Source organism: Aethalodelphis obliquidens, unplaced genomic scaffold, assembly GCF_003676395.1.
Source record: "Aethalodelphis obliquidens isolate GAN/ISIS:26980383/991018 unplaced genomic scaffold, ASM367639v1 scaffold7, whole genome shotgun sequence".
NCBI classification, from domain to species: domain Eukaryota; kingdom Metazoa; phylum Chordata; class Mammalia; order Artiodactyla; family Delphinidae; genus Aethalodelphis; species Aethalodelphis obliquidens.
The window spans coordinates 20,805,250-20,820,665 of NW_020837951.1; the positions used below are offsets into that span (position 1 = coordinate 20,805,250).

Sequence of the window (15,416 nt, forward strand, 5' to 3'; positions counted from 1 at the left end):
CACACACACACACACACACACACACACACACACACACACACACACACGACAATAATTCCTGATCCCTGCTCTGTGGCAGCCAAAATGAGGAATTCTGCTGGGCAAGGCAAACAGGAGAGAGCATATGATCCCCTCTAGAATCTAGTAAACAAACCCAATTGCTCATACATGAACTACTGCACCTTTGCCAAGCTGTTATTTATGTACTTATTTTGAGAGACTCTCATCTGCCTTCTTCCCGGTAACCTCCACTAACCCCCAACTCTTCCCTGTCCTAAAGACCTTCCCTCAACCCTGCTTTTTCCCCAAGCTACCACCCTTCTCACTACAAACTGCTACGACCTCTCGCCTTACATCTGATTGCTAATATTCACTTTGTTTAAATTCTGACCTCAACCTCTACATCTTCCACTCCCATCTCTCTTTGGATCTGCTGGGGTCACACGTTTATATAATACAGAAGAGCTCCCAGGAGGCAGCATGTGTGCTAAGCCTTGAAGTCTGAGTGGGCTTTCAACAGCAGTGTCCAGACGAACTCTGACCCAGCTCCTGACTTTACGCTGCATTCTAGTCATCTTTACACTTGCTCACACTTGCTTCCCAATCTGTGTTCCCCCTCTCAGTGAGGGCACCAGTCGGCACCAGTCTCCTAGACTAGAAAACCAGTCATCCCCACTGTACCAAAACTAGTCACCTTTACATTTTCTGTTCTTTGTTCTTCCAGGCGACAACTTCAACCTAAACCAAACCGACACATTTCTAACTTACCTCTTTCACTGCCAGTCTCTTCCCGTCCCAAGCACTGATCACACATTCCCCTGCTCAAAAACCCTCTACGGCTGGCTCCTGCCTAAAGAATAAAAGCTAACCTCCACATCAGAGCATTCGGAGCAGTCACAGCCTCCTCCTGCTGTGTCCTCCCACCTCCTCTCTCACTAATCCCCACCTCTGGACTCTCCAAACCCACTCCCAACACATGACCCGACCCAGGGCAACCCCAGCAGGCACAAGTCTTTTCCATCTCAGGAGCTTTGCTCAAGCTGCTCCCCTGGCCCATGACGCCTTCCCCACCCGGCACCTGAAAGCCTCCTCAAACTTCAAGGACCTGGTGAAAACACACCTCTGCCACCAAAGCTGATCTGCAGATAATACACTCTGAGAGTGGGGCTGACCAATAGGAACTAAGCACCCTCCTCTTAACCATCCCAAAGTAAAACTTAATTTTCACTTAACATTTTAAGGTCGATGTATTGGTCTTTTTTTTTTTTTTTAAGTTTCAAGTGACAAATCAAATCAAATTGAATAGTATAAACAAAAGGGCATTCATGACCTCCTGTAACCAGGATGCCCGCTGAGCAGCAGTGCCAGCTTCAGGCGCAGCTGGCACAGGTGGATCCGGGATTCAAGGGATCTTCAGGGCCTGTCGCCCTCTTTTTCTCCAGCTCCACATTCCTCTCTGGCTTCATTCTTAAGCAGGCACTCTCCACATCACAAGAAACAAAGGCTCACAATCTAACAAAAAGAGAGATTCTTTCCCCCAGCAGCCATCTGAGCAAATCTCTTTTTGGCTATTTGACTCTGCTAGGGTCACATGTCCACCAAGGAAGCTATTTGGGCCAACGGATGATACAGGTGAAAGACCAAAAGCAGGAGGAGGAGAGAAGCCAGGGTGCTTCTCCCCTACCCCAACCCCTCCTCTCTGGTTCAGATAGCATCCCTGGCCTTAGCTGCTTCCTCTCCAGGGCTCCCTCCGCCTGAGGTCCCTGCTCTTGTTGAGCAGCCCTGCCATGGTCTAGTTCCCACAGAAGCTCCTGGATTCTTCTAATCTCACCTCCTCCCATTGACCCCCCCAGCCCTGAGGGTGACTGCAGTTTCCTGCTATCGCTACTCTCTGGGTTACCTCCCTGTCCTCTGCTTGACTTCACACGTTTCCCAGCACCTATGTAGCTAATTCCCTGTATTAAGTCTCTCAGTTTGAAAAACCTACAGTGGTTTTTATCTCCTGACCAGACCACAAATGATACTGAAATTGACAAAGAATAGGCAACAATGTACAAAGAAAATGTGGAGAGGTCAGTATCAGGGAATAACCACCACCTTCTCACGGTTATTAAAGGCTCACTATGCATCCGGCACTGCTCTAAGTATGAACGCAATGGATCTTCAATATCAACCCTGTGATGTAGGTACTTCTGTCATCCCCTTTTCACAGAGGAGGAAACTGAGGCTCAGCGAGGTTAAATAATTTACTGTCACAAAGACTGTAAGTAGTGGAGCTGGGATTAAAATCCAGACAACCTGGCTCCAGAGTGCACGCTCTAAAACACAAATCCCAGCGAGGAGAGTTTCAAGCAGTGGGTTACTCAACAGGATCAAGTGCTACCTACCAAGAGGTCAGGGAAGACAAGGATGTGAAGCGTCTACTGGATTTAGCAATAAGGAAGTCACGAGGGACCTTGAGTAGTAAAGCCAGAAACCAGACAGCAGTAGGCTGAGAAGTAAGCCAGAGGTTAGGAAGTAGAGACAAGAAGCGCAAACCTTTCTTTCAAAAGGTGAAGAAGAGTCAGAAAATAGGGCATGAGATGGAGGAGAAGGAAGCATCACAACAGTTTTCTTTACTTGGTTTGTTTTAGAAATGAGAGCACCTCGCGCATGTTGAAACATTAATGGGAATGCAGAAACAGACCCACAGACACAGAAAACAAACTTATGGTCAGCAAAGGGGAAAGGGGCAGGGGGAGGGATAAGTTAGGTTGGGATCGAAATACACACTAGTATATATATAAAGGAGATAACCAACAAGGACCTACTGTATAGCACAGGTGACTATACTCAGTATTTTGTAATAACTTACAAGGGAAAAGAATCTGAAATATTTATATATATCGTATATATACATCAGGTGTACAGCAAAGTGATTCAGTTTTATACTGATATATATATAACTGAATCACTTTGCTGTACACCTGAAACTAATACATTGTTAATCAACTATACTTCAATTTAAAAATTTTAAAAAAAATTGATGGGAATGAGCCAGTTGATAGTCTGAAGACACAGGAGTGACAGCAGGGTCTCTAGAGGCCAGAGGGGGCAGGCCACATACTCCAGGATCAGCCTTAGCAAACGGGGGCAAAGAACGGGCGGCCACAGATTCTGATCATTTTGAGTTTGGTGAAAGTTCTTTTACGGTGGCTTCTATCTTCTCTAAGGTAGAAAGTGAGGCCATCAGCAGAACGGGGGGGGGGGGGGGGGGGAGGGGCGTGGAAGGTGTGAGGAGCAGAGCAAAGCTTCAGATCAGCCACGGTACAGAGTGGGAGCCTCTGTGGAAAGGAAGGATGGCCCATGGGACCTCCCTAGCAGTCCAGTGGTTAAGACTCTGCACTTCCAACGCAGGGGGCGCGGGTAACTGGTCGGGGAACTAGGATCCCACATTAAAAAAAAAAAAAAGAAAGAAAGGATGGCTCAGCACCACCGAGGCCCCAACTGTGCTTGGAAGCTGTGAGGTTACACTGGCAGCAACTCTCAAGGCACCTCCACACCTGAGGTGCAGGCAAAAGACGGAACAAATGGAATGACCCAAGCTGGATGTAAAAGGAGAGCAAGGGAGCTGCGTAAAGGACAGTGGCAGGAGCAACTGACAAGTTAAGCCGTGGAATCTAAAGGAGGCAGGTGAAAACAAGGGGTCAGGGAACAGGTGTAGGCAGTTCTCACTGACTGGGAGGAGGGCACCGCAAGATGAGAGCTTAGTAATGGCATTATTTCAGGGCAGGAACAGTTGTAGGTATTATAATGCAGGGATGTGGCCGGGGGAGAGGGCAAATGAACTGGAAAAAAGGGAAAGGTGACTAGATAAAAGGTCAAGAAACTGATAGTTTTAGAGAGCTGGACAGAGTCCCCTTAAGTAAAGGCATGATTTGAGAAGACAGTTAGTTGGGGGGTTTCAAGATTTTAATGAACAAGAGAAACAGGGAAGTTACAAAGTGACAGCAAAGAAGGCAGTGGAAGGTCTGTAATGGACATCTGTGAAACAACAGATGCTGGTCCAACATTCATTCGTTCCTCCTCCTTCTAGGAGGAGCATCCTGACTTTGCTTTGGAAACCACCTCCTTCCTCCCCAGGCACAGAGAGGGCTTCCAAAATACTGGTAAGAGTCTATGCCTTAACTTTATGTGTGTTCATTTTATTATTCTTTAAACTGTATAGATACATTTTATTAATACAGATGCATTTCTATACTTCACATATTTATATTTCACAGTTAAAACATACACACAAAAACTTCCCTTCTCCACCCTCCAAAGATAAGGACCTGGTCCAGGCCTTGGGCAGTCAGAGTTACAAAGACTGGCTTCAGCACCTGACCCAATTTAGGCCCAGGAGACACTAGCCCAGAGCTTTTGCTGGAATTATCAAGAAAGAGGTGCTCTCTTTCTGCTGGAGTTGCAAAGTTATATCCCTTCACCGGCTTGAGAACAGAGCTAACACAGAGAGGAGAAAGCAGAGTCAAGAGATGAAAAGTGACAGACTCCCAGCATCATTTGAATACCTAGTTCCAGCCACTCCAGAAGCCAAAATACCTGGGGCTTTTCAACATGAGCCAATAGATTTTTTTCTTTTCTTCAGCCAGGTTGCATTTGATTTATGTGTTTTTGACGGAAAAGAAACCTAATTCAGTGGAATAGTCAAATAAAGGATTCTCAATTCAACAGCCTGTGTGATCCTTTCAACACATAAATCACACCCTCCTTCTGCTCAAGTCCCTGCAATGGCGCTCAAAGTAAAGGCCAAAGTTCCCAGAGTGGCCCCAGACTATGTGGCCCCCTTCCTCCCAGCCCTTGGCCAAGGACTCCCCATTGCTCACTCTGCCCCAACCACAGCGGGCCCCATCACAGCGGGCAGGAGCTGCCAGGCCTCTGCTTTGGCTACTTCTTCCACCAGGACACTCCTCCAGACATCCACTCGCCAACTGCCTCACCTCCTTCAAGTCTTTGCTCAAATCTCAAGTTCTCAGTAGCGTCTAACTGAAGCTGCCTCCCTTCAGCCAGTGATCCTGAACACTCCCTTCCCCCCAACTTTTTCTTCCTTTCACAGCATTTATTACATAAAATAGTACGTACTCACTAAAATATACCCAATGAGGGCAGGGGTTTTCAACTGGTGCATTTGAGTTCCTAAAACAGTGCCTGGCTCGTAGGAGGCCCTCAAATGTTTGCTGAGTGAGTAAATACAATGACATGAGCCTCAGAGGGGCAGCACTTGATCGTTAAAAGGCAGTGGAGAGGACTTCCCTGGTGGTGCAGTGGTTCAGAATCCACCTGCCAATGCAGGGGACACGGGTTCGAGCCCTGGTCCGGGAAGATCCCACATGCCGCAGAGCAACGAAGCCCATGCGCCGCAACTACTGAGCCTGCGCTCTAGAGCCCGTGAGCCACAACTACTGAGCCCACGTGCCACAACTACTGAAGACTGTGCACCTAGAGCCCGTGCTCTGCAACAAGAGAAGCCACCGCAATGAGAAGCATGCGCACCGCAACAAAGAGTAGCCCCCGCTCGCCGCAAATGCAAATAGAGAAAGCCTGTGAACAGCAACAAAGACCCAACACGGCCAAAAAAAAAAAAAAAAAAGGCAGTGGAGAGAAAGGACACTACTGACCCGCATCTCCTGAACCTGAAATAAGTGGAGTGTAGGAGGAAAAGACACCTCCATTTTGAAGACTTCAGGGGAAGCAGTGACTTAAGGGGGCAGGAGGTAGGTGGAAGAGTTCAGTGAAGAGACTGAGGATGTGGGTAGAGGTGTTAACCACAGGTGGGGCTTGAGAGGGCTTGGTGTCAGGCTTTGGGAGGTACACAGGAGTTAGAGGCTGAGTCAGGGGAGAAGCAAGCCCACAGTGGTTTGCAGATAAAAGCAAAAAAAGACAGAAAGGGCCAAGTGGTGTATTTACATTTCAGGTGGAGATGAAAGATACAGGGCTAGAAGGCCTGGGGAGTTTAGCCAGCCAAAAGAATTCCTAGCAACCAACCCTTGGTAGATAGAAAAGATTCTTCCCTTCACACCATGGTTTGAATGGTTTTCAATTTTGTGGATGAAGAGGCCATGACATTTGGTCTTCTCCTCCTTCCCAGAACCCCAGAGGCCACTGAGAAGTGTCCGCTGGACCGAGACGAAAGGCTTTCCTGTTCGTGGCACCTCAGCAATTCCCCTCTGCATAATACAATAACCCTGCACTATGAGCAGCCTGTCAAACCCTCAGAACTGACTCTGAATCAGGCATCCAGGATCACAACCCCAAGGTCCATTGTAAAAGGCAAGAAGACACAGGCTTCTTTTCAAAGACAGACCATAGCACTCAATGCTCCTACCTCCCCTCCGGTGAACCCCACACTTCCTGGGCAAGAGAAAGAGCAAAGGGAAGGCTTCCTTCCACTGGTCCTGACTCACCTGTTGCTTGGTAGCTTCTCTCTGCAGAAATTTCTCCAGAGTTACGAGAACATATGTGTATGCCAAGATTCAAGGAAAATGTTACTCCCAGTCAGAGGAAGAAATTATACTGCCCTCTAAGGAAAAGTGGCTAACTATAAATCAGGCCTTTGGGAGTCATGTCATTTTGATGCTCCTCGCAGCTCTAAGGAGACTTATTAAATATTCAATAATTAATAATAATGCCTTCAAGACCATCTCTCTCATGGAACTGTCCCTGTGAAGGAAGCCAGAAGTAATTAGACTTAGGCTCGACTTCCTGTCCACCAACTAGATCTCAGGGATACAGGGCATCTGTCCTCCCAGTACTTAGTAGCAAAATGCCCACACTTTTCTGCATCAGGTGTCCTCCAAGAATGGATCATTAAGCAGATATTTAAAAGAGCCATCTGTAGCAGGCAGCTTCCAAGATACCTCGATGATTCCCGCTTCCTGGTATTATTCATACCTTCTTCCCAGGTTGTACCAGTGATGGCCAGTGTGACCAACAGAATACGGCAGAGATATGTCGCTTCCGAGACTAGATTACACAGGACTGTGGTTTGAGTCTTGGGATCTCTCCATCTCTTGGATCACTTGCTCTGGGGGAAAGCAGTTGCCACCTCAAGAAGCCCTATGGAGAGGGCTTGCCAACAGCCGAGAGAGTGAGCTTGGAAGAGGACGTACCCCCAACCCAGTCTTCAGTGACTGCAGCCCTAGTCAAAGTTTGAATGCAAGCTCATAAAAGACCTGAGTCAGAACCACCCAGATTTAAGCTGCTTGCAGATTTCTGGCCCACAGACACTATTTTCAGATGCTAAATGTTGCAGTAATTGGTTACACAGCGATATATAATTAATTCACTATCCTACACAGACCTGAGAAAAAAATTATAAGTTTAACCTCAATTCCTATCCTACATGCACATAGGACCAAGTTCTCTGTACATAAGAAAGCAAATTGGGCTTCCCTGGTGGCGCAGTGGTTGAGAGTCCGCCTGCCGATGCAGGGGACACGGGTTCGTGCCCCGGTCCGGGAAGATCCCACATGCCACGGAGCGGCTGGGCCCGTGAGCCACGGCCGCTGAGCCTGCGCGTCCGGAGCCTGTGCTCCGCAACGGGAGAGGCCACAACAGTGAGAGGCCCACGTACCGCAAAACAAAAACAAAAACAAAGAAAGCAAATTATTCATTCAACAATTACTTATTGAGTGTCAAATATGGGCAAGGTATTTCCAAGCGACTCAAGCCTTCATATAGTCTATAATCTTCTATAAAATAAAGAGAAATACTTACAAAGACACACACACACACACACCCCCAGCTGCTCAATCCATTGGTTTTATTAGCTTTTTAAAGTTTACTTGCTACTAATGCTTTGCCTCCCCCCCCCAACTTGCCCCACTCTTTGCTTTCACGAACCCTCTTGGGAAGGTACATCAATTCCCACTTCCTGGCTAATTTGACTGCTTAGTGCACTCACACTCATTTTTACTGTACCACATGCCCTCCCATCTAAGGGGGAAGAAATTTGGGTCTCCTGATTCCATTCGGTATTGGGACAAGGAGCCCTTCACTTAGTATTTTACTAAGAGGCATTCACTTAGTATTTACACCTGATCACAGGTGTGGAGAACAATTCTAATTTCTGCAATTATTGACTAAGTGGCAACAGCAGCGCTGATACAATCAGCTCAAGTCCTGATCACAGCTGAAGTGGCAACGGGTGGGAGGGGGGGAAGGGAGATGCCGCCCCTAACCCCTCACTGTCTCTCAAAGCAGCAGGAGGGTCATATGCTGCTCTAAGAAAATCAGGAGCCCCCCCTCTACGCAAAAAAGGTCAAAGGGCGACCTTTCTTCCCTTCAGCCACAAAACAAGCCTCTGCCAAACCTAAACAGCGTGGGAGACAGTGAGAGGTAAATGGAGCCCCAGACAGAAAACCCCAGGGCCACTCTACTCCCGCTGCCGCCTGGGGTCGGAGTCAGGTGACTCCTCAGGGCACAAAGCAAACCTAAACAAAGATCACTGCCCCCATGACAGACAGGGGTAAGAAGCCTCTGGCAGTAAGACCACGGAAAACCATTAACTCTTGCTTCTTTGCAGTCGCAGCAAACTGGAGGAGCTACAAGTGACTCGGCAGCTCAGTCTTCAGAGATGCACCTGGAGGAACCGGGACCCCATCCCAGGACACAGGCTCTGAGCACTGCACGCACGCCTCCAGCCACAGCGGGCAGGCAGGACCCCTCCCCACCAGCTGTCACTGGCCTCGCGACCAGCCGGGCAAGCCCGTCCCCTCTGGCCGCTCCGCCAGAGGCTGCAACCCTGAGGGGGCGGTAGGGAGGAGACGCTTTTTCCCCAAGGCTCTGGGGCGAGGGCAAGCCTGTCCCCCGGAAAGGGGCGCCAGAGTGGGCGCGGCCCGGTGCCCAGCAGGGACCAGATCCAGATCCCTCATCCCGCTCGGGAGCGAAACGAACCTCCCAGTCCCCAGCCCCGCGCGCCCCACCTTGTCGCCGAAGCTGCGGGCCGTCAGCAGGTCTGGGCTGGGCGTGCTGTCGCCGCCCACGGCCTCCTCGCTGCTGGAGCCGGCCAGCGGGTGCGGCATGTCGCGCAGGGACTGGGGCCCAGTGGACGGCAGGGCCTTGGGGGGCCCGCCCGACATGGCGCGCACGGCTCGGGACGCGCCGCCGCCGCTTCCTCCTGCAGCACGCCGCGGCGGGCTTCCCCAGAGCCCGGGCCAAGGCCCCGCTCGGCCGCAGCTCGGTCGGAGGCCCAGCACCAGCCGGGCTGGGAGCCACCGCCACCCGCCGGCTCGCGTATGCCCGCGCCGGGCTGCGCTGGGCTGGGCCGGACTGCTCCGCTCCGCTCCGCTCCACTCCGCTCCGCGCCGGAGCCCGCAGCGGACCCGCTCGCACCTTAGCCAGGGCGCCCAGCCCGCCCCGCCACGCCGCCCAGCCCGCTCGCCGCCCCGCCCCCGCGGCCCCCGGCAGCCCACGGAGGGGGAGGGGGCGGGGAGAGCGGGGGAGGGGGAGGGGGGAGGCGGGCAGCTCCGCCCTCTCCCGCCGTCCCGCAGGAAGTGCGCCCTCGGTCCTCCGCCGCTGTCCACCGGGAGTCCAAGCTCGCCTCCTGGCCCGTTGGGGGCTGCGTGCAGACCCCGGAGCTAATGGTTAACGGAAATCAGAGGTGGAAAAAGACGTTGGAGGATCCTGTTCCATTCCACCCGCGTTTACTGCTGCGCCCAGGGGCAGCCACGCTTGGGGCTGGGGGCTTTAGAACACGCACGTGCGTCGGGATCTTCTGGCCTCTGAAATAACCCAGGATAAGAGGAATTATGACACATTTTATAAGAGTGGCGTAAAAAGGTTATGAGGCTCCCAGGAGATAGAGACGTCAGGCGGGGAACCTAGAAGGAAATTCAAAGACGCAGTGTGGAGTTTCTTCAAATGCACACTGAGATCCCATGCCATCTTGCTTCTGCAGTTCACCGGGTTTATGTAAGGTTAAACCTCAGAAGAGTGAGCATCAGTAAATAAAGAGGGAGTGCTACACATGATCTATGACTCTTTAACTCACACCTTGACCAAACTGCCGTTTGAAAGAATCGTGAGGTTCCCGTTTTTATTTTTCATGCTTCTGTGCTTCCTTTCCAAGTCTCTGGCTGGGCTGGATTCTGAGCTTTATTTGCTAGCAGAATGGAGATAGTCAAGGCGTTACTTGGCTATTTGAGGGTGGAAGTTCACCTCTTTTTTCCACCTTACCTGGCTTCACAGCTTCACACTGTGCTCAGGGCCAAGTCAGTAGAGGCCATCAGCCCATGTAAGAACAAGTTGATACTAGAAGCGTAATGGGGAGGAGGCCCGCTGTAAGGGAGCACATTTTTCCGATCTATTCCCAAACTCTTTAGGTTCGTCCAATTTTACCTGACTAATCTTGAAGTCGGGACTCACTGTGGTCTCCACCACCCTTTTCTTCTAAAGAAACAAGTGATACTTCAGCAGGAGGGGAATGCCAAGAGTTGAAGCTGACCCAAAATATCATCCAGGGATTCACTGAGCTTCAGAGACCTTCCCTTATTTCCCCTGGTCTAAGTCATCCGGCCTCAGTCCTCAAGTTATCTTTTCTCTCCCCCACGTGGGTCTGCCCTGGTTGGGGAAAACAGAACTCAGAGGACACTGGGAACAGTTTTTTAAATGCTGCATCTACCTCACAGGAATGCCGGTGTCCGGTCCTCTTGGAGTTGAGTAAAATTAATACTTTTATATTCAAGGGCTGCTTACAACTACAACAGACCCTATTATTTGTTCTTCTGATTAAAACAAATAGCATGAATATAACTAGAAATGAGTGTTCTATAGATGTATAACATAGGTTTTTTTAATTGAATGATGTTGTTTATTTTAATAGCCAGGCCACCTTCCCACAACTGAGATCTCATTTTATTAAGACTCCACACAGCTTTCTCCTCAAGATGCCAGGGAAGAGTGAAAAGAGAGCCACATCTGAATTCCTGATTGCTAAATATAAGTGGGTGATTAGCAAGTTACCTAAACGAACCTGCTTCCTGACCCAAAAAGAAGGACAGAGAGCAGGTAATAATATTTACCTTACTTGGTGGTTGTGAGAATGAAAGAGCCTTCGGTATGTAATATTCCCAGCCAAATGCTGCCATGGAATAGATGCTCCCTGAATGTTAATTCCCTTCCTTTCCCTCTCTCTCATGCTTTCTCTACTATTCTTATGAAATGATAATCATAAAGTTTTCATAAATAAACATGCTCTCTCCAAACTCCTCTATTTGCTCATTTTGGGTCAGAGTATCATTTTTCTATGCTCCCACCGTTTAAAAAACAAAAACAAAACAGAGTTCCTGAAAGGCCATATGAAAGTTTATTTTCCAGTTTCCTCGTTGGTCAATGGCATGTGGCCACAATGATCCAGTGGGTAGTCATCAAAACTAAAGAAAGTGAATTTCTATGGAAAACATTTTAGGATAAAGTTTCCACCAGTCAAATTTAGCCCAGGACTGCCTATTCATATTCACTATTTCCTGTTGTATTTCAGTGTTCCTTGTGGGGGGAAATTGTCACTGAAACAGAGCAAGTGTCCCAGACTATGTGACTGTGCTTTTACTAAAAGTTTTCAAAGCAATACGGTGGTGAGGAGGAAACGTGAAGTTTCTGTATCAGAGCAAAATGTTGTAGGGTTTATTGGAATGTATGGAGGGAAGCTTCGGTTTCTAGGGCTCATCTCTGAGGAAAATGCACCGGATGTGTGTGCGTGGGGTACGGGGAGATGCCACCAGAACCCAGGAACACAGCATGGGCCCTTCCCCCACCTCCCAACCCCCGATTCCTGTCCACAAGGAACCTTAGGCACTTAGGCTGGAACCTTTCAGAAGACAGGGCCTTGGGCCCCAGAATTCAGTAAGTATGCCAAGCCAGAATCCCAAAACCTCATAGCGAGTCTATCAGGGCTTTGCATGAGACCCAGACCTTAAAAACAAAGCAGAGTCACAACGAAGCATTCTTTCTTTCTCTCTCCTGGTACAGCATGTGTCTAGGCCTTATTCATGTTTGTGTTAGCTGCTTATCCTCTTCTGGTTTTTAATACAATCATAGCTTTATTTTATGTGGCATCCCAAACCCTGCCTCAAAATAACACCACTTCTGAAGTGGATGGCTGATGAGGACAAAGGAGGTTTTCAAAGAGCATTCAGAGTGACATGTAGAAGGCCACAGAGGGCTGCCTCAAACAAGAGGGGCAACTGAGACGGCACTATCGCCAACAGAGGCAAAATTGTGTGCACAGTTTAATTCAGCCAGTGATGTTCCGGGAAAAAGCAAAAGCCAGCAGTTCCACTTGAGGCCAGGATCTGAGGAGTTTTGCAAACAAGAAACTAGAATTTGCCCCAGAACCGGCAGAGAGGCTTGTGGGTAAGTGATAGGATCGTTTTACCTTTCCATGTAGAAGCTCCTCCCCTGAAAGCATAGAGACCCTGTAAGGTGAGGAATGCAATACAGATCATGGAGTTGGTGCCGAAGAACCACCTGTGTGCTTGTTAAAATGCAAATTTCTAGGCCCACCTAAGAGATTCTGATTCAGGGATGGGAATCTGGAATCTGCCTTTTCTTAAACAACGTCCTAGCTGATGCTCATGATGATTCTGTCTACAGACTATAAGAAATACTGTTCTCCACTCTACGACATAAATCACAGCAAGATCCTTTTTGACCCAGCTCCTAGAGAAATGGAAATAAAAACAAAAATAAACAAATGGGACCTAATGAAACTTAAAAGCTTTTGCACAGCAAAGGAGACCATAAACAAGACAAAAAGACAACCCTCAGCATGGGAGAAAATATTTGCAAATGAAGCAACTGACAAAGGATTAATCTCCAAAATTTACAAGCAGCTCATGCAGCTCAATATCAAAAAAACAATCCAATCCAAAAATGGGAAGAAGACCTAAATAGACATTTCTCCAAAGAAGATATACAGATTGCCAACAAACACATGAAAGAATGCTCAACATCACTAATCATTAGAGAAATGCAAATCAAATCTACAATGAGATATCATCTCACACCAGTCAGAATGGCCATCATCAAAAAATCTACAAACAATAAATGCTGGAGAGGGTGGGGAGAAGAGGGAACCCTCTTGCACTGTTGGTGGGAATGTAAGTTGATACAGCCACCATGGAGAACGGTATGGAGGTTCCTTAAAAAACTAAAAACAGAACTACCATGCAACCCAGCAATCCCACTACTGGGCATATACCCTGAGAAAACCATAATTCAAAAATGTTCATTCAACAATGTTCATTGCAGCTCTATTTACAATAGCCAGGACATGGAAGCAACCTAAGTGTCCATCGACCAATGAATGGATAAAGAAGATGTGGCACATATATACAATGGAATATTACTCTGCCATAAAAAGAAACGAAATTGAGTTATTTGTAGTGAGGTGGATGGACGTAGAGTCTGTCATACAAAATTAAGTAAGTCAGAAAGAGAAAAACAAATACCATATGCTAACACATATATATGGAATCTAAAAAAAAAAAAGAAGAACCTAGGGGCAAGACAGGAATAAAGATGCAGACCTACTAGAGAATGGACTTGAGGACACAGGGAGGGGGAAGGGTAAGCTGGGACAAAGTGAGAGAGTGGTAGTGTATATATGAACATATATACACTACCAAATGTAAAATAGATAGCTAGTGGGAAGCAGTTGTATAGCACAGGGAGATAAGCTCGGTGCTTTGTGACCAGCTAGAAGGGTGGGATAGGGAGAGTGGGAGGGAGATGAAAGGGGGAGGAGATATGGGGATATATGTATATGTATAACCGATGCACTTTGTTATAAAGCAGAAACTAACACACCATTGTAAAGCAATTATACTGCAATAAAAATGTTAAAAAAAAAGGACTAAACAAACGTTAAAAAACAAAATACTGTACTCATAGCTCCACCCATTTCTCTAAATCGTAAATTGACATGCCCCTTATTGTCAATAGCATTTTTAAGTTCTTACTTTGGAAAATTTTCCTGTTTGCTGAAAAGTTGCTTAGATAGGCAGATTTCTCTTACAAAATTCTATTACTGGGTCCTTTTGCCCTAAACTTTTAGTGTTATTTTTATTGAGCAGTTACCAGGTGCTTACAGTTTGGGAGAAGATCTCAGATGAACTAAACTATCTTTTGACAGATTCACGTCATAGGTCTGGCTGTAAAGAGTCTCACAGTGGAGTAGATATTTTCCCAAGCCCCCCAGACTTCTTTGGCTGGCCCTGCAGGCTCCTAGGGGCTGGGCCTCACCTGGCCACAGAAATATAATCTGCTGCCAGCACCGAGGGCTACTTGTTAACCTGGCTTTCTTCACAAGCCACCTCTGGAGCGTGTGGCTCTGTGTATACTGCTTTGTGGTCACTGTCCATTACAGAGGTTGGGCGGGAGAAGGTACTCCGCTGACAAGTACTGGAAGCCTTGGCACTGAGTCTAATTAGTGAATCTTTGGATAGGATGGAAAGCCTGTTTATTGGCTGTGTGCCCCATGAGCGTGTTTGGTTCCATCACTTAGGAATGATCTTTAAAGGCATCTAGAAGATGAACATTCAGACATCATATGACCCAACAGTTCCCACTCCCAGAACACAACAGAAATGCATATGTATATTCATCAAAAGGTGGATTCAAGAATCTCCACAGCGGGCTTCCCTGGTGGCACAGTGGTTAAGGATCTGCCTGCCCATGCAGGGGACACCGGGTTGGAGCCCTGGTCCAGGAAGATCCCATATGCCACAGAGCAACTAAGCCCGGGAGCCACAACTACTGAGCCTGTGCTCTAGAGCCCACGAGCCACAACTACTGGGCCCACGTGCCACAACTACTGAAGCCCGTGTGCCTAGAGCCCATGTTCTGCAACAAGAGAAGCCACCGTGATGAGAAGCCCATGCACCGCAACAAGAGTAGCCCCTGCTCACCATGGCTAGAGAAAGCCTGCGTGCAGCAACGAAGCCCCAAGACAGTCAAAAATAAATGAAATAAATTTAAAAAGAAACCTCCACAGCAGCAGAGATTTATAGTAACCAAAACTAGAAAAAAACTCACATGACTGTCAACAGTGGTGTGGTCACACAGTAGAACATTATACTGCAAGACGAATGAAGAAACAACGTGCTGGGGAGTTCCCTGGTGGTCCAGTGGTTAGCATTCCGGGTTTTCACGGCCGTGGCCCAGGTTCATTCCCTGGTTGGGGAACTGAGATCCCACAAGCTGCGTGTTGCTGCCAAAATAAAAACAAACAAACAAAACCAAAACGTGGTGAATGAATTACACAAATAGAGTGTTGAGTGAAAAAAGGCTAGATATGATGAAAGAATGTCTCCCGCTGATTCCATTTGTATAAAATTCAAAAACAGGCAAAACTAATGTATTGAGCTAAAAGTCGACTA

General features: G+C 47.9%; 1 protein-coding gene across 10 annotated transcripts in view; it reads right to left on the reverse strand.

Moving 5' to 3' along the window:
* SNX30 (sorting nexin family member 30) overlaps nt 1–15,196 on the reverse strand; it is a 127,146-nt gene extending 111,950 nt beyond the window's left edge. For 4 of the 10 annotated variants that reach the window (XR_003432537.1, XR_003432536.1, XR_003432535.1 and 1 more), the window contains exon 1: nt 8,964–9,435. Coding sequence is in view for 4 of the 10 variants with exons in the window: in XM_027105180.1 (XP_026960981.1) it covers nt 8,964–9,119 (156 nt within the window). In the remaining 6 variants the exon portion in view is untranslated. Of the gene's footprint in view, nt 1–8,963; nt 9,457–15,072 lie in introns of those variants that run through there. The other 6 variants (XR_003432539.1, XM_027105181.1, XR_003432538.1 and 3 more) reach the window with 5 other exon arrangements.
* Nucleotides 15,197–15,416: the final 220 nt, after the last annotated feature.